The sequence below is a fragment of the Vombatus ursinus genome, unplaced genomic scaffold (assembly GCF_900497805.2).
Source record: "Vombatus ursinus unplaced genomic scaffold, bare-nosed wombat genome assembly UNPS02014791.1, whole genome shotgun sequence".
Taxonomy (NCBI): domain Eukaryota; kingdom Metazoa; phylum Chordata; class Mammalia; order Diprotodontia; family Vombatidae; genus Vombatus; species Vombatus ursinus.
The window spans coordinates 68,667,633-68,686,427 of NW_020954569.1; the positions used below are offsets into that span (position 1 = coordinate 68,667,633).

The 18,795-nt window shown below is 39.0% G+C and overlaps 1 protein-coding gene across 3 annotated transcripts in view; it reads right to left on the minus strand.

The window, feature by feature from the left end:
* CFAP53 (cilia and flagella associated protein 53) overlaps positions 1-18,795 on the minus strand; it is a 53,239-nt gene that overhangs the window by 11,158 nt on the left and 23,286 nt on the right. Inside the window, exons 5-8 of one of the 3 annotated variants that reach the window (XM_027869074.1) lie at positions 16,737-16,955; positions 12,454-12,670; positions 4,885-4,978; positions 3,415-3,648 (exon numbers count right to left, since the gene is read on the minus strand). In XM_027869074.1, coding sequence (XP_027724875.1) covers positions 3,417-3,648; positions 4,885-4,978; positions 12,454-12,670; positions 16,737-16,955 — 762 coding nt within the window. In that variant the 3' untranslated portion in view covers positions 3,415-3,416. Of the gene's footprint in view, positions 1-3,347; positions 3,649-4,884; positions 4,979-12,453; positions 12,671-16,736; positions 16,956-18,795 lie in introns of those variants that run through there. The other 2 variants (XM_027869073.1, XM_027869075.1) reach the window with 2 other exon arrangements.

Consider the following 18,795-nt stretch of genomic DNA (forward strand, 5'->3'; position numbering starts at 1 on the left):
CTTCCTTCCTTCCTTCCTTCCTTCCTTCCTTCCTTCCTTCCTTCCTTTTCCTAGTGGCAACCACTTGATTGCCCCAGAAAATCATTTCAGTTCTGCCTTTGGTATACACTGCTGTAGATTTTCAATGCTCAGGTTACCACAATGGGGGAGGAAGAGTACAACAGTTGTAAAAATCAGTATGTTTTCTATCCTTTGAGGGATTATGTTGCTGGTCTTCCAAATACATCTAGCTGCCAGATTGATTTTCTTCATGCACAGCTCTGATCCCTGATAAGATATTTCTAACACTCTTAGCACAGTGCCTGGCATATAAATAAGTGTTATATAAATGCCTTCTCCAGTTCATTTCACAAATGGGAAACTGAGGTAAATAGGGTTGACTTGCCCAGGGTCACACAGCTAGGCAATGTGGAACTCAGGAAGATGAATCCTCCCGATAGGCCTGGCTCTCTATCCACCCTACTCACTAACCCAAGGAGTGATGTCAGAAAGGGTAGTGAGTTTAGATGAAAAATAATTAGCTTGACTTGGAACATATTGGGTTTAAAGTGCCAATAGGACATCTTAAAGATGGATGTAGATGTTGGACTGGAGCTCAGAAGGGAGGTCAGGGCCAGAAAGATTTAATAGTCACAGAATGATATAACCAGGGAGGAGCCAGGTTATCTAGTCCAATCTGCACCTAACAGGAGTCTACATGATGACTCAAACAAGTGTTCAGCTAGGCCCAAGGGTGGGGAACATGCAGCCTCAAGGCCACATGTGGCCCTCTAGGTTCTCGAGTGCGGCCAAACTGTTACGTTTGGGTTCAGTCAAAGGGCCACACTTGAGGACCTAGAGGGCCACATATAGCCTCAATGCCATAGGTTGCCTCCCCTAACTGCTAGCCTTTGCCTGAAGCTTTCTAGTGTATGGGAACCATCACTTCCCAAGACTGTCTATTCCACTTTTGGGTATTTCTAGTTGTTAGGACATTTCTCTTGTTATCGAGCCAAAATTTGTCTCTTTGAAACATCTGCCTATTAATCTTTGCTATGCCTCCTGAGACCAGCAGAATAAATTTAATCTTATTTCCACATGACAACCTTAAAGAACTTGAAGTCAGTACACATAGCTCAACTTCTCCAGGTTAGACACACCTAGTTCTTTTAAGTCATCATCTTATGGCAGAATCTTAAGATCTTTTATCATCCTGGTTGCCCTCTCTATATAGCTCCAGTTTACCAGTGAACATGCTAAAACATGGCTTCTAGATCTGAACACAATACTCTGGATTTGCTCTGAACAGAGCAGAGAATAGGAGGACCATGAACTCTTTCATCCTGGACACCATGTCCCTTTTAGCTCATTGTTGATTTGTATTGATTTTTCTTTCCACTAAAACCCCCAGATATTTTTCAAACTATAGAAAACTATTAAAAACTCTAGGCAGCTAGGTGGCACTGTGTATGGAGTGCTGAACCTGGAATAGGAAAGACTCTCCCTGAGTTCAAATCTGACCTTAGATACTTACTAGCAATGTGACCCTGGGCAAGACACTTAATCCTATTTGCCTCAGGTTCCTCATATGTAAAATAAGCTGGAGAAGGAAATGGCAAACCATTCCAATATCTGCCGAGAAAACCCCAAATGGGGTCACAAAGAGTTGGACACCACTGAACAACAATTGTGCGTCTCCTGTTTTGTACTTGAGAAACTGATTATTCAACACAAATGTGAGAACCTGTTTAACCTTATATAGTTTTAAATCTTGGTACACAGTCAATAGTGTAGTAAGTTGATTCAGACCAGGTTCAAAGATGGGACCCAGAGAGTATAGTCATTAATGGCTTGAAGTCTTCTTAGAAGATCTCCAGTTAAATGCCCTGAGGATCTGCACCTGGCCTTCTACTGTTTATCATTTTTGTCAGACTTGCACAAAGGCATCAATAACATGCTTATCAAATTTGGTTTGGCCCCATATCTGGCTTGTTCAGATTTCCTGAATCCTGATGCTGTCATCTAATGTGTTAGTTACACATTATCCCTATGTACAAGAGGCTGATGGGTCCCAAGGATGTGAAGACAAGAACAATGGACTGTCCCCAAGGAGCTTCCAATCCAGTGGGGGATTTACATCCAGATAGAGTAAAGCAAGATAAAATATGGTAAAAGAGAAGTCTATAGAAAATTGAGAAGATCACTTTCAGCTGAGAGACAGGGAAAAGTCAGGAAAAAGGTTTCTGGAGGAGATGGGATGAAGAAATTAAGTTCTCCCCATTTTATAGATGAGGAAACTGAGCTATATAAATGTTGGCTATTATTATTATTCTCACTATTTTACAGATGAGAAAACTGAGTCTGAGAGAGAGGTCAAGTGACTTGGCCAGGGTCCCAGAGGTACTAAGTGTGTGAGGTAGGATTTAAACTTGGGTCTTCTTGACTCCTTGTCCAATAATTTATGCACTGCTCTACCTAGCTGTACAGATGGAGGAATGAAACGGGGAACAGCCAATACTGCAGTTAGAACCTGTTCTAGAGTTGGTGCTTGAATACAGTAGAACTTAATAAGTACTTTTTATGTGGACTCAGGCTCTTTTTTAGAAATATAGACAAAAACGAAACCATCCCTGCCTTCAGGGAGTTTACATTCGATGGGGAGGAAGGATATATATATATATATATATATATACACATACACACACACACACACACACACACACAAGTGAATAAAAGGTAATCTGAAGGACAGCACTAATAACAGGGTGATAGGGAAGTGTTCTCAAAGGAGGTGTGCTGGCACCTGAGCTGAACCTTGAAGGAACATAAAGATTCTAAGAGGAAGAGATGAGTGTGCATTAAGTATAGGAAATGGGTTGTGAAAATGATCAAGAATGTCTAGTTTGGGAAACTAGCTAGAGTAGTCCAGTTTGGACCACAGAGTAAATGGAAGGGGGTAATTTGAAACAAGACTTGAGACTAGATTGGAGCCAAACTAAGGAAAGCCTTAAATGCCAGCCAAAGGAGTTCATATTTTATCCTAGAGGCAATAGGGAGCTACTGAACGTTTTTGAGTAAAGGAGTAACATGGTCATGGTACATAGGTAAGCATAATAAAAAAGTAGGTCAGGCTAATTAAATAAATACTTCAGTGAATTAAGTAAATGGTAAGTGGAAAGAATAAGAATGGGTGGTGGGCAGAGACATCAGATAGGTAGAAAATAAGGTGGTTAGGTTTCTGTCATTAAACTTGATATGAGAAATTTGTAGAAAAAATGAAACATTGTAAAGAGAAGGAGATTTGGAGAAGTTGAAAATAATTATACAAACTCAAGAAAAAAGGATAGTTTATTAATGAGTTAGTAAGAATTTGAAAATAAATTATATTTGAGCATTAGAAGAGTTAATCTGTATCTTAATTGATACTAAACATACTATCATGGAAATGGATATGCTTTTGGAATAGTTCTTCGAAAGGGATGGATGTGTTCTTGGTCTGCTTCATACTTTGCAAGTACTTCCTGAATTCTTTCATTGAGCTCTTTCTTTGCCATCAGCCCTGCTTCATACTCTTTTCTTTCTGCTGCTTTTTCTGCCTCTCGAATCTGTTGCTGGTGTTCAATCTGAGCTTGCAGTTGCTTCCTGTATTCCAGGGTTTCCCTGAATTTTCTAAAAATAATAGAAATGATACAAGTGTAAAATTTGCAAATTAACCATTCAAATTTCCTTACAATATTGTTTGCTACCTCTCCTTCCTCCATATCCAACTGAGAGGATCAGCTAGTGCCAAAAAAAAAAATTCAATGATAGCAATATTGGGCATACAAAGAATCTTACAGAAAACATTGCAATACAAAAATGAACAGTAAACACCTTTCTTTTTAAGAATGGAAATATAATGGGGCAGCTAGGTGGCACAGTGGATAGAGCACCAGCCCTGGAGTCAGGAGGACCTGAGTTCAAATTCGATCTCAGACCACACACTTGACACTTACTAGCTGTGTGACCCTGGGCAAGTGACTTAACCCCAATTGCCTTGCAAAAACAAAACAAAACAAAAAAGAATGGAAATATAGTGAGTTGTTTTTATTGCTAAAGGTTACCTGAAGCATGTATGATAAAGCCAGAGGAATGGATATAATTTATCAGTGGTTCCAAGCTAATAGTGAAGTAATACAAATATATTATCTTTTTTCAAATATGCTATTTTTTATGAAATGTCTTCTTTCAGACATTAAAAATGGTGGTGGAAGAGACAGCAATGACCCGAGAAACAGGCCCAAGAAATTACCATGGAAATAGAAGACTTAGAGTAAGAAATATATGAGGTAAGCACCCTCTCTTCCTCAGGCTATAGGCAGATTTGGGCAACAATATTAATTGCTGCCAGGGTGAGGAAGCAATGAAAAGCCAAGTTTTTCTCTTCCTCATAATCTCCAATCCAAATTTAGTTGTGGCAGCAGATGAAGGGCACCCTGGAATCCTGGCCTAGTGGGTCACAGAAGGCTATGATCATAGGCTAGATCCATTAAACACAGGAATTGTTAGATTCCATACCACAGACAAACTAAATATTTATGATACCATACCATTAGCTTAGTGGATCCAAAGAAAGTTGGAAAAATCATTTTAGTTATTTTCTCACACTTATCAACCTAAGACCATTCCCATCAACCCAGCTGGTCATTCTGTACTTGTTTAGCTCTACTGTTCATTTTTTTTTAATATTTTAATGACTCCTAAATCAGTATTTGGCAAATTTTATAAAGATTTTATTTCCTGGAAGGAAAGAAGTAAAACTGATGTGATATTAATAAATATAATACAAAAGGAGAGGGGGCACTGTCCTCAATATCTATTTATGAAAGACTTTTTACTGTAAGTAAGAAATAAAAAATAACATACCTTGCATAATTTTCTGCATCTTCACGGTTAAGTTCTTCAAGACCTTTTGTTATTAATTCATGATCAAGAACTTTTTCTTTTGCTTCTCTTTCCACTAAAAAAATAAAAATAATTAATTTCCAAACTACAGAATTCTAAGTCACCCCCCCCCCCCCAAATCAATTCCTCTAAACAAGATGAAAACCTGTCCACATCTTTCTGGCCTTCATTACCACACTATCTTTCAAAAAACACCATGTCGGGGCAGCTAGGTGGTACAGTGGATAGAGATCCAGTCCTGGAGTCAGGAGGACTTGAGTTCAAATCTGACCTCAGACACCTAATACTTACTAGCTGTATGACTCTGGGCAAGTCACTTAACCCCAATTGCCTCACCAAAAACAAAACAAAAAAAATCACTATGTTATATGGCTGGCTAGTGTATTGCTTCTTGGCAAGCATAACCTATGCTTGCAATCTTTTGGTTCTCTTTTTTGGTTTTGGCCATTGCAGGTACAAGGAAGGTAGAGGCAACGTTTCCCATTGTGGAGGAAGAGGAAAAGATGACTTTTATTATTTCTTTAAAATGGCTGTGATGTGAGATGTGAAGGGACAAATGAGCAGATACTTGAAAAAGGTAAAAAAAGCAGACATATCCTTCTCTCTCACTGCATGGTGGGACAGGAAGTTCATAGGTGTGCTATAGAGTGAGAATGGTTGGACACTAATCTAACCAATCCCCACTTTCCTATAGAATCACATTTAAGCCATACCAGACAGTGCAATTTCTGCCCTAGAATTGTATAAATCTCAATGGAAGAAGGTTCTGCTAACTATCTTTAGTAACTATTTCCAATGTTAACAACCATCACTAATTCATTATTAAATGACCCTCAGTCTTTGCTTCTTCAGATTAATAGCAATAATTGCTTTAAATTCCTTATGCATCTTATTTTACAAATTTCATCATTGTGACATTTCTTCTAGAGTCCTTCAAGTCTATAGTTCTTTCACTTCATTCCTGTAAAACTCATTTTAATAGTTTTTAGATGTTCTCTGATAACCTTAATTTTAAAGATATCTGGGTGAAAAAATTAGTGGGTAACCATAAATCTCAAGATAAGATAGTCCTTCTAGTGGTGTCACCCCAGGTAAATATTAATTAAATAGAGTCATTGAGAAAAACAAAACCAAATGCATTTATCCATTTACTGTCTCTTCATCCTTCACAGCTGGGTAGAAGCAGTGGCAGTAGGCTGGATTCAGGAGTACCAAATATCTGAGAGAGAAGTGGGTGGAGAGATGTGGGATGCACACAGCATGGCAATGGCTCTACCTCCTTAGGGCTATAAAGGCTTCCCAGAATTCCACAACCTCACATAGTTCTCTCCTCTATTTACCTCTAGAGTATAGTCTACCTTTGGTAAAGAGAGATTTGGGGGCAGTACTAACTTGGACCCCTGAGCAGGAAGAAGGGACTCAGTAGCAAACATGGGAATGAACGAGAAGGAAGCCGAAAGGGAAACTGAGACAACCTCCTGGAAGATCTGGACTGGCCCTGCATTACCATTACAGTGGGACCTGAAGCCCAAATGCCAGGAATCCACAGCTCCAAAACAGGGAGAGGTGCCAGAGGCCACCAGCCAATTCAAAGACCTCTTCTACTTCCCAACAAAGTCACTTTTCCTTCTTCTGTCTAGCTGGCTTTGCCAGCTTTTGTTCTTTGTCTCCTGCTTTCAATTTAGAACTCATTTACCTGCTATTAAATCCTGCTGACCCCTGTGGCCCTAAGAGAAATGTTAAACTTCTGTATTATTTAAAGTTTACAAATAGAGTGAAGGTAAAGGAGTGTTCTTTATTCTATAGAGACAGACCATTTGGTCATCCAAAGCTGATCTGGTACTTGGGGCTGTTAGGAGGAGAGTGTTATTAGACTGCATGGTATAGTTGTCTCTTCCGCATTTCAACTTTCCCCATAGTGGTTTTGATATATCTAGGGTCAGTATAATAAATTAAATGAGAATTTTAGGGGGAGTTTTGAGGAAGTGAAGGCTAGCAGATGACACAGAAAAAGTTTAGAAACTCAGAAACACGTAAAATATATGTATAATTTTGTATAACATCAACCCAAATTTTACAATAAGGCATTGTAAACACCCCATTAAAAAAAGAAAAAGAAAAGAAAAAATTCAGACTTCTTTTCTGGTACAAAGGGCCAAAAAATTTTACGCAGATTTTCCAGATTGCGGGGGCACCATGCCCTTACCCCAGCAAAGTGGAAAGGATAATTGTATAAGCCTGGTCCATGAAACAGGGATTTAGCTACTGCTTGAAATGAATTATGGTCGGGTAAAAATGGCAGCCTGGAGCCAGAGACAGGCAAGCTCACTTTCTTTTTCAAGCCACAGGACTCCTTCTTGGTGGACAGAGTTGGAAAGGAAAGCCTCATCCCCTGAGAGGGGAAAGCGAAAAGAAAATGACAGCCGTGCAGAGGAAGGAGATTTCCAACCCCGTAGCAGCTTGGTCTGTCTCGCTTATTACCACCACATACTGCCTGCACTAAGAACACTGATTTATAGTTAAATGATTGCTGAGATTTCTTCTATTCCAATAACTTCATTGTACCGATGAGGAAACAAGCCTGAAGAGGCTAAGGAGCATGCTCAAGGTCAGACAGGGAGCAAGCAGAGCTGGGGTTTGAACCCACGTCTTCTAGTACACGTCCCACTACACCAGGCTGCTCTGACACGTGCTCCTAATAGATTAGTACTCCCTTAGGTGAATCCTCTACTCCAAACAAATGGGCCCATTCATGGCTCTTTGTTTTTTATCCTCCTTTTAAGACCCAGTTGAATTCCTGCTTGTCCATGAAGCCTGTTCAGGCCTTGAGAACCCAAACTACAGCCTCTGCTTTTCATTCATTCAACAAATATTGCCTGTGCCACTCACTTGGCAATTAAACAGAGGAGCACAGAGTTAGAGCTGTAGGGTACCTTCCAGGTCAACTCTCATTATCTTGAGCTGTTAATTAAATATTGCATAGGATACATGTGCTCTATTCCGGGATGTCAGGGCTGTTAGTTTCATTGAGTGCTGTGAACTCAGCTTGCAAAGGTGAAGAAACAAGGGTTTTGAAGCTCATTTAATTGTATTTTGTTGGCAGAAGAGATAAGGGCAAATAAGCATCCTTCCTGACAAATATGGACCCTCCTCCAACAATGTTTATTTGCATTAAAAAGCTCCTGTTTTCAAAGCAAACATTTTTGAAAGGGTTAAACCTCACCTATATCCTACTGTGAATTACTTGGTCAGAATTTAAGAGTCAAGATCTGGGTTTCTTGCCTCAGATACTTATCAACTATATGAGCAAGTCATTTATCTCCATTTTACAGATGGAGAAACTGAGACTGAGAGAGGTTTGATAAACCACCTCATAGCACCTACTACAATGAAAGCAAATATTTTAATCCTACATACATGTAATTTATTATTATTTAATTGGGGCAGCTAGGTGGCCCAGTGGATAGAAGACCAGGCGTGGAGTCAGAAAGACTCATATTCCTGAATTCAAATCTGTCCTCAGATACTTACTACCTGGGTGACTCTAGAGAAGTCACTTAACCCTGTTTCCCTCAGTTTCCTCATCTATAAAGTGAACTGGAGAAGGAAATGGCAAACCACTCTAGTATCTTTGCCAAGAAAACTCCAAAAAGGGTCATGAAGAGTCAGACATGCCTGAAAAATGACTGAATGTTATTTAATTGGATAATTGCCTATGCATAGCCTTGAACTACGGAGTTCTGAATAATAAATCAATAATTAGATAGTTCTTGAAGGTTTACAAAACACTTTTCTCATAACCCCCCAGTGATATAAGCAGTATAAATATTATTCTCATTTCACAGAAAAGGAAACTGAGGCACAGAGGTTATTCAGCTCAAATTCACACAACAAATGTGTCAGATCAAAATTTAAATCAAGATCTCTCTTACTATCAAATCCAGTGCATTTTTTTTCCTTCTATACCTGACAGAATTTTTATTTGGTCCATGAAGAGTGCCTGGGAAAGGCAAAGGGCATCAGTCAGCTAGAGAACAGCATTTGGATAGTGAGTCCCTGAGAATGAAATAGGGGCTAACAGAAATGGGAGGGTGGGAGATAACTCAGATTCTGGTGGTAGGTAGAATAGAGACACCTGAATTAAGATAGTAGGACTATGGAATCACACTGTCAGAGGTTTTTAAAGCTGGAAAGGACTTTAGAGACCATTTAGGGTCTTTGGGTTAAGTGTCCTGCCCAGTCCTATAGCAATCTAGTGGCGGAACTGAGGATCAAATTCAAATACAGTACTCTGACTCCTATGGAGCTGGGTGGCGCAGTGGATGGAATGCTCGGCCTAGAGTCAGGAAGACTCATCTTTCTGAGTTAAAGTCTGGCCTCAGACACTTACTAACTGTGGGATCCTGGGCAAGTCACTTAACTCTGCCTCAGTTTTCTCATCTGTAAAATGAGTTGGAGAAGGAAATGGCAAACCACTCCAGTATCTTAGCCAAGAAAACACCAAAAGGGGTCATGAAGAGTTGGATACAACTGAAAATCACTCGACGACAGATCCAACCCCTGGATCAGGGATCTTAGGAGGGGAATGTTTTGAGAAAGTGAAGTAGTGACAAGTAATACCTGACAGGGATTCACCAAACAATCAATAGACATGCATTATGGATCTACTCTGTTACAGGAATTGTGCTAGGAGCTGGGGCCACATGTGAAAAAAGATTGAAATGATCCATACTTTGAGACGTTTCCATTCTAATGGCAGAGACAATCAGCCCACATGGAAGCATATGCAGAATACATATAAAGTGATAAACAGAAATAAATACAAGGTGGTTTGGGAGGGAGAGAACTAACAGTTGGGGGATCAGGAAAGGAGTCCTCGGAACTATGTTTCAGGCATGGGGGAATTCCCTTCCTGAGATCCGTGATCCAAGAGTCAGACTATTTGGATCTGATTCTCATTTCTGCCAATAAATTGTTGTATGAGAGTCACTTAACCCCTCTAGACCCTAGTTTTCTCATCTATAAAATGGAAGGGTTGAACTAACTGGTCTCTACAAAAGAGTTGTTTTGTGTGGGGTACAGAAACAAGGCTAATTTGGCTGGATCAAAGAGAGTTGGGTTGGGGGGAGTGGGGAGCAATGTAAATGGGGCTAGAAAGATAGGTTGGGGCTATGAGGAATGCTGTTTGGTTCCCACAGAATTGATAAGAAAAGAGGACAGGGGGAGATTAGGTTATTGATTAATTGATTTCTTGGTTTATTGGTTTACACAAATATGTAAACAAGATAAGGGAGGGAATGGGATAATATAGGGTGAAGCCCCCTCAGGGGAATGAACTAACCCCGACCTCAGTTACTTTTCATACTTATGACTGTTGCGAGTGCACCCAGATGCCTTGCAGCACATCCTGGCTAAACCGGATGATCTGGTTGTGCAAAGAGACCACTCCCCTCTAACTTGTTCCAAACTTGATTATGCCCCTAATATACCCAGCCAATGGGTTAAGGGGAAGGGGGTTGGGCGGGGACATTGTGGATAGGGTCCGGCTGGAGCCATCTTGAGGGAATGCTGGGTGTGTCCTTTCTCATGAGAAAGCAATAAAACTCCTTTTTGCCTTTCTTTAGAAAAAGTCTCTGATTTGACTGTTTTGGGGGTCACAAACACCCCACACAGGGCCAGGTTGTTAAAGATTTTTAAAACTAAAGTTAATATTTTTATATAAATTTTATATAAAATTTATTTTCTAAATAGGAGTTTATTTTTTAAGTAGAATATAAGTAATAGGGAGCCATTGGAGTTTATTGAGTAGAAGAGTGACATAATCAAACCGGCATTTAAGAAAAATCACTTTTGCACCATTGTATGAAGGATGGACTGGAGAGGAGACTTGAGGCAGGGAGCTCTGTTAGTGGAATAATCTAGGTGAGGGGGGATTAAACTGCTAATGTGGTCATTGTGTGAGTACAGAAAAGGGTCAAATGCAAGAGATGTTGTAGAAATAGAAGTAGCAACATTTGACAACAGATTGGAAAGTGTGAGGCATGGAAAAGTGAGGCAGTTCAGGATAACATCCAAGCTATGACTAAACTGGGAGAATTGAACAATGGTAGTGCTTTTGATAGAAATAGGGAAGTTTGGAAAAGGGGTGGGGTTGGGGAGTGGTAGGGGAAACATAATGACTTCTCTTATATGCCGAATTTGAGACGTCTCTGGGATTTCCCCATTTGAAATGTCCAATATAAATCAACAATTGTTACTTCGTTCAGGGGAGTGACTGGGGGGTGGACATATTCATATGGAAATCATCTGCAGAACCGAAGGAGTAGAGACAATGAGTATAGATAGCTTTTTCTAGGGGTTTGAATGAGAAAAGGAAGGACATAGAACTGATATCTTGAAGGGATGATAGGTTATAGCAGAGGTTTTATAAGGGTGAGGGAGATTTGAGCATGGTTTGAAGGCAATAAGGAAGGAACAAGTAGATAGAGAGAGACTAAAAATGAGACAGAGACAGGCAGAGATGGAGAAAGTCTTCGCTCTCTCCCTCTCTCAGAGACAGGAGATGGGAAAGATGGGAAAGGATGGGATCTGGGGCCCATATAGAGGGGTTGGCCTTGGCATATACAAAGGCCACTTCATTGTCACAGACTGGAGAAAAGAAGGACAGGGGAAGAATATCAAAGGGTTTTGAGATAATAAGAAGGGGGAGAAGAGAGAGCTTGTGGCAAAAAACCTTCAATTTTCTCAGGAAGGAAGTGAGGTTTTTAGCAGGGAGAGAAAGGAAAGAGGAAGCTATGGGAGGTTTGAGGAGAGAAAAGAAGGAGTAGCTTCTGTGAAATGTGAGACAAGGAATCAATTATGGAGGAATAAAGTGAGGATCCAGTTGAAATAAGATAATGTGAATTTATAGTGTATCTAGATAGCATGGTTGTGTGGATTCCTTCAGCTCCATTAAGACTACTCCTACCTGAGTTAGATTTCTTTTTTTTTTTTAGGCAATTGGGGTTAAGTGACTTGCGTAGGGGGTCACACAGTGTCAAGTGTTTGGTCTGAGGCTGAATTTGAACTCAGGTCCTCCTGACTTCAGGGCCAGTGCTATATCCACTGTGCCACCTAGCTGCCTTCTACCTGAGTTAGAGTGGAGGAAGCAAATAGAAAGAGTAACCCAGGCTGCAGTTTGGCAAGGGATGAGCAGAGACAGGATAAGGGGAGCAAGGGATTCAAGAAGAGATGACTGTGTTATTATTATTATAGTAATATATAATATTCATGGAATTTCCTGAATTCTCTAATCTTCAGAACACATTTCCAAGTCCTCATCAACCTCTTCATTTAGTGCTAAGAATCTGCATTTAATAGTTTTTCTCCCACGTAGAATAAAGAATTCTTTAGAGGTGGGAGTCTAAATTATGAATGCCTTTTTATTTCCCTCATAGCACCTACCACAGATAGCTAGTACACAATAATTATGTGTTGATTAATTACTAAAACTGGCCTGGGTCCAAAAATTACCACAATTCAGTCTCTTACTTTTTTCTATAACTTGTAGTCGTCTGGTAGCCAAGACATCATCCATTAGTCGTTTTCTTGCATCCTTTTCAAGCATCAGCTGCGCGTCCTTCTTGGCTTTTATTTTTGCTGACTCAGCTGCTATGATTTTGTCTGCCTCATCTTCTTGAAGTCTCTCAGCTTCCCAGCACTGATTCAGATACGCCTGATATAGCTTTCCCTCCCTCTCAGAGTCTTCCTACATAATAAAAGGAGATGGAATTAAAAACCTTCAAAGTGAAACACATCTCTCCATAGATATAACATATATACATGACTTACTGAGAGAAATATACAATCTATCATAGTGACTTTAGTGATTTTATTCACATTAATTTGGATGGAGGAAATGTCATTAACTTAAACAGATTATTATCATGCTTTAGAGCCTTCATGTATGAACATGGCAGTGCTGATTTGTAGGGGGCAAGCACCTTGAGTTGTTTATTTGCTAATTCATCTACTCTTTTACGCATTCTCCTTGGTGGTTGACAACTGGGATGGCTGGCAATTGGAAAGGCTTTTGAGTGTAACACACATATGGTGATGAACCCTGTAATCATAACCTCATTAGCATGAGATCAACAAACAAATGAGCCTTGATTAAGCAACTGCTATGTGACAGGCACATGCTAGGCACTGGTAATAGAAAAACAAATTTAAGGCAATTCCTTTCTTCAAGTAGCTTACATTCTCTTTGTAACAAGCTATAACCCTAACCAGTTGAATTCATAGTATCCTAGAGTTGGAGGGAATCCTAGAAACCATTCTAGAAAAAGGAGATGAATTTATACAGTAGCAACAACACTGTAAGGACAGACAACTTTGAAATGCTTAAGAGCTCTGACCAATGCCATGATCAATTATGATTCCAGAGGATGGATGGTGAAGTGTGTTACCCAATTCCTGACAGAGAGGTGATGAGACTCAAAGAGTGCAAAATGAGAGATACATTTTTTTTGGACATAGCCAATGAGAGAATTCAATTTGCTTGACTATGCATATTTGTTACCAAAACCAAAAAGATTTTGTTTTTCTTTGTTTTTCCCTCTTAGGGGTAGTGAAAAATGGGAAGGAGATAAAATAGATTTTTATTCATTGGAAAAAATTAAATTAAACACAGTAACAGTGATATTGTACAATGAAGAACTGTGAATGATGAAGCTATTCTCAACAATATAGTGATCTAATACAATCCTAAAGGACTCATGATGAAAAATGCTGTCTGCCTCCAGAGAAAGGACTGTCATCTGACTATAGACTGAAGCATACTATCTTTCACTTTCTTTCTTCCTTTCTTTTATTTTTGTCTGAGTTTTCTTGCACAAAATGACTGATATGGAAATGTTTTACATGATTGCACATGTACAACCTATATCAGATTGCTTATGGTCTCAATGAGGGGGGACAGGAGGGAGAAAGGAAGGGACAGAATTTGGAAGCAAAACTTAAAAAGAAAAATGTGTTAAAAATGATTTTTACACATAATTGGGGAAAATAAAATATTTTTAAAGATTAAATTAACTTAAAAAAAAAAACCATCAGATCTAGCACCTTCATTTCACAGATGAGGAAACTGTTGCTCAGAAAGGAGAAGTTCAAGGTTACATGGCTGACTAGAAAGTGCCAGGACAAAAAGAGAGGTCTCCTGACTCTCAATAAAAGAATATCTCCTATGAGATTAAAAAAATGTTTCTTTCATATCTGAGGTAACAAATGCCTCAAGTTTATATTTTTGTGGAAAAATTCCAAAAAAACCTTACTACCCCAAGGCAACTCTTTGAATACTGGTTCAAATAAATTATACAGATTAATATTCCCTTTTATTAAAAATGGATCACAAAATAGGTCAATAGGATGATTTATCATCTTTACCTACATCTGTGGTTAAGAAAATATTCTGACGGGCAGAATTCAACTTAATATTCTGGTAGAAGATCAACAGAACATATCAAGTTCTCTTTGCATGTATTCTTAGCATGGTTTCAGATTTACGTGTTTAATAAATTATAGTGATCTGTTTTTTTAATAATTCATGTCTATGTACAAAGCTGCTAATATAACTATCCTCTATTAAGACTAAATTATTGAGTCATTTCAAATCTCTTTAAAACACAAAGTAGCTTGTTTTAAGTTATCCCAGGCCTCAAAAGTAAAGATCTTTTAGGATGGAGCATATTATAAATTAGATATAGGTGACACAGTGGATGAGAGTGCTGGTCCTGGAGTCAGGGAGATTCATCTTCCTGAGTTCAAATCTGGCCTCAGATACTTATTAGCTGGGTGACCCTGGGCAAGTCACTTAACCCTGTTTGCCTCAGTTTCCTCATCTATAAAGTGAGCTGGAGAACGAAATGGCAAACCACTGCAGTATATTTGCCAAGAAAACCTCAAATAGGGTCACGAAGAGTCAGACGTGACTAAAATGACTAAACAACAATATCTAATGGTGAAGTTTGAAAATGCAGGCTAGCTCTTTGGACCCACTGTTAAGATCCATAAAAAAAGGATTTCTAGATTAGGAAAGATCAAGTCATTGGATCCCTAGACATGGAAGAAATTCCTATGTTCTCAGGGAAAAGGGGAACAGATCAATAGTAGAAGACAGTCTCTGAAAAGAATGAGAAAAGTACGGGAAATGGAAGTCAAGGACTACAATTCCTAGCAGAAATCCTGCTGTGGGTATAGTGTAAGAATAGCAGTGCCTTAACACTTGTAAATAGCACTTAAAATCTAATACCTATCTAATTTCATTTGTTCTCACAATTCCCTTGGGATATGGACAAGGCAAGTTCTATCTTCATTTCATAAATGAAGAAACTGAGGCACAGGTGACTTCACTACAGTCATTGCTAGTAGCAGTTAGGAAAAGGGTCCAAATTTCTAGAGTCCTAGGCAGAGGTGATACAATGCTCAGCACATCAAAATTAGGGCCACCATGTTTATTCTGATGAAAGTTTTGAATTTTTTTTAATAGAAATGTATCCAACTCCACTGGAACAATGAATTCCCCAAAATAAGGAAATCAATTTCTCTTTTGATCAGGATTCATTTTAGAATCCAAGAAAAGTTTCCTAAAATCTTGCTGAAATATCTTTTCATTAATATGATTTGCCTGTAATATAACAGTAACATTTGCTTTGATTCTACTTGAGGATGAGGGAATACTTTAGAGGTTGTGTGTGTGTGTGTGTGTGTGTGTGTGTGTGTGTGTGTGTGTATTTTCCAGAAGGACCTGAAAATGTCCTTCTTGAGACAAAATGGCCTAGCGTATGGACCCTTGGCCTCTGGAATCAGGAAGACCTGAATTCATGTCCTGTCTCTGACATTGACTGTGTGACCCTGGGCAAATCACTTAACCTCTCAGTGTGCCAGGCAATTTTCTAAAACTAATAATTACAGTAGTAATAGCTGACATTTATATAGAACTTTAAGGTTTGCAAGACAGTTAATTGACCCTCACAGCCCTGTAAGATGGTGCTGTTAACAGTCCCATTTTACAGATGAGAAAACAGAGGCTGAGAGTTTAAGTGACTTTCCTAAGAAATGTCTGAGTCAGGATTCAAACTCAGATCTTTTTAACTATAAGGTCTTCTTAATTTCTTAATATCACCTACCTGCCTCATCTGCAGTGGTAATGAGAGTTCCCTGCATAGAAGAAATCAATGGCCCAGGTCAAAAGAAAAAAATCCTAGTTAACATTGGACTCACTTAAATGTCACTAAACATAGAAATTCACTAAAGTTCACTAAACATAGAAAACTATGTTTAAATATGTGAATCCAATACTAAATAAATAGGCCTTAGTCACCACTCTCCATGAACTGGCCCATCTTGGAACCTTTAGAGTCCATTTTTCAACAGTAATGCAAATGGTACATGCTGTCATGATGGGAGTTATTAGATTTAATTATCTCCTAATGATTTAATTAATCATTATGTTTAAACAAGATGTGTGATAGAAAGTCAAATGAACAGAAACTCAAGTCTGTACCCCAGAATTCAAGGGAAATATCGAAACACACCCACATTTGCAGCCAGGTGAGGCACTCATATCCCCATCACTCTGCTTCTTCTTCACAGCAATTATGACTTGGATTTGTGGCAGAGAGGTCACCTGAGCTCATTTACAGTGACTTGTCATTACAGCTCGAGTTTCTTTTAGAGTACACATCCCTTTATATGTCAGCAGAAGGCTGAACACAAAGAAACACGCAGTTAAATAAATGCTCTACAGAAGCTTTCTGATCCCAAAGGGACCTTACTTTCTTTTGCCTTAGCTCTTCCTTCTCATCTCGTGTTTCTTGATGAGCAATTTCTAAAAGCTTGTTTTCCAAGTAAAGTTCCTCGGCTCTTTCCTGAGCAAGACGATCATTCCTGTCTTGGAGGGCTTTCTGCAGAATGTCCCTGGTCTGATGCATTTTCTGCTGCTTCTCCAGCCTTTCTTTTTCTTTATCTCGTTTCAGCTGAGCTATTCTCTTTTCCTAAGACAAAATAATAGTGAGCAAGACCGGTCTTCTACAGGCAGGGTTATACAACTCAAGAAAGCTAACTGTTCTATTTAAAAGTATGATGAGCCAATTAGAAAATAACATGGGAATTTATTTTGCTTGACTATGCTTGTGTGATTCAGCATTTCTTCTTTTCAGTGGGTGGAGGCAGAAGGCAAGGAGAAAAAATAAACTTGATAATTGAATATACATATGTGTGTATATATACATACATATATGCACACATATACACACATAGGTTGGAGGCTGCTAGGTCACTCAGCAGATAAAACCCTGGGCCTGGAGTCAGGAAGACCTAAGTTCAAATTTGACCTCTGAAACTTACTAGCTGTGTGACCCTGGGCAAATCTCTTGACCTCTGTTTGCTTTAATCCACTGCAGAAGGAAATGGCAAACCACTCCAGTATCTTTGCCAAGAAAACTTCATATGAGTCAGACATGACTGAAGGACTGAACAACAACAATATATATGATTTATAGATATAGAATATATATATATGTAATTAATATAGATATTAGGCATATATTTTACTGATATTTCTTTTTTCAGTGAATGGAGGACAAAAAACTTGATAATTGAATATGTACCTGTGTATGTATATATACACATGTACATTCAGTGGGCATATGTATGTTATATATTACATATATATAGTTGTTACATATATTGCATATAACAATGTTACACGTATTATATGCATCTTTCCAGTGAGTTTTGGGAGGAGGAAGGAAGAAAAATAAATACTTGATAATTTAATATACATATATGTATACACACACACACACACACACATATATATGTATTATACACACTTTTTTTTTTCCTAAAGAAAAAGAAAAACAAAAAGACCAAGGGACTTAAAGCTTTACACTTGAATTCAGAGAGTATTTTAAAATAGACAAGCCACACTTAATTACCACATGATACTTTAATAACCCTTATTGAACACCTACTAAAACTACAAAATTAAAAACCAAACATATAAAAAAAAACTGCCTTACCTGCTCCTCCCTCCCTTTTGCTGTTTTTTTTTATTCCCATCCACATTCCTTTTTTTTTTTCCTAATTGGAATCCTGACGGATATTGAGCACTGTGGGTTTATAGCAGCCACACTAAAGCATGAGATGTTTCTGCTATGAGCGCTGTTGTCGTTTGTCCTTCGTTTTCTAAGAGGATCAGTGACCTCATGGGGTGATGTCTTGACTTGTGTGTGAAGTGGATTTAAGTGAGGCAGAGCTGACAAAATCTTCAGCCTCACTCAAGCGATGGCCCTGGATGCAGTGGCTGACTTTGGCGTCTTCAACATCTGACCAAGCTCTAAGCTCTCCACAGTGTCTGCTTCAGTCACCTTCATGGCCATTGAAACAAGCTATTCTCATCCACCCACTCGGCCAGGGCAAGTCTTCACATGCTTGCGGTAGACATCTTCCTAACTCACCAATGGGTTTGAGGCCTGTTGGTTACCCTTAACATGGCTTAGCCAGTGTGCTGAGATGGTTTTACCAGGGTATGGCTGCTGCACATGCTACAGATTCTTAGAGTCACAGGTGAGAGTTGAGTACCAGATAGACACCAAAGGTAGATGAGCAGCTCTAAAAAGGGCTTGACAAGCCATTACACCAGAGGTGCTAGTTCTCCTTGAACAACTATATACCCCAAATGATGAGCAGTGAAAGGTGGCTCAGTGGTTATGGCTATGGACTACTAATTCACCGTGTTCTGCATGTGTAAACATGACCACCTAAACTTACATGAGAATGACAGGTGATTGCTTAATAGCTGGGAAGGGGAATAACACAGGCAAGGGTGCT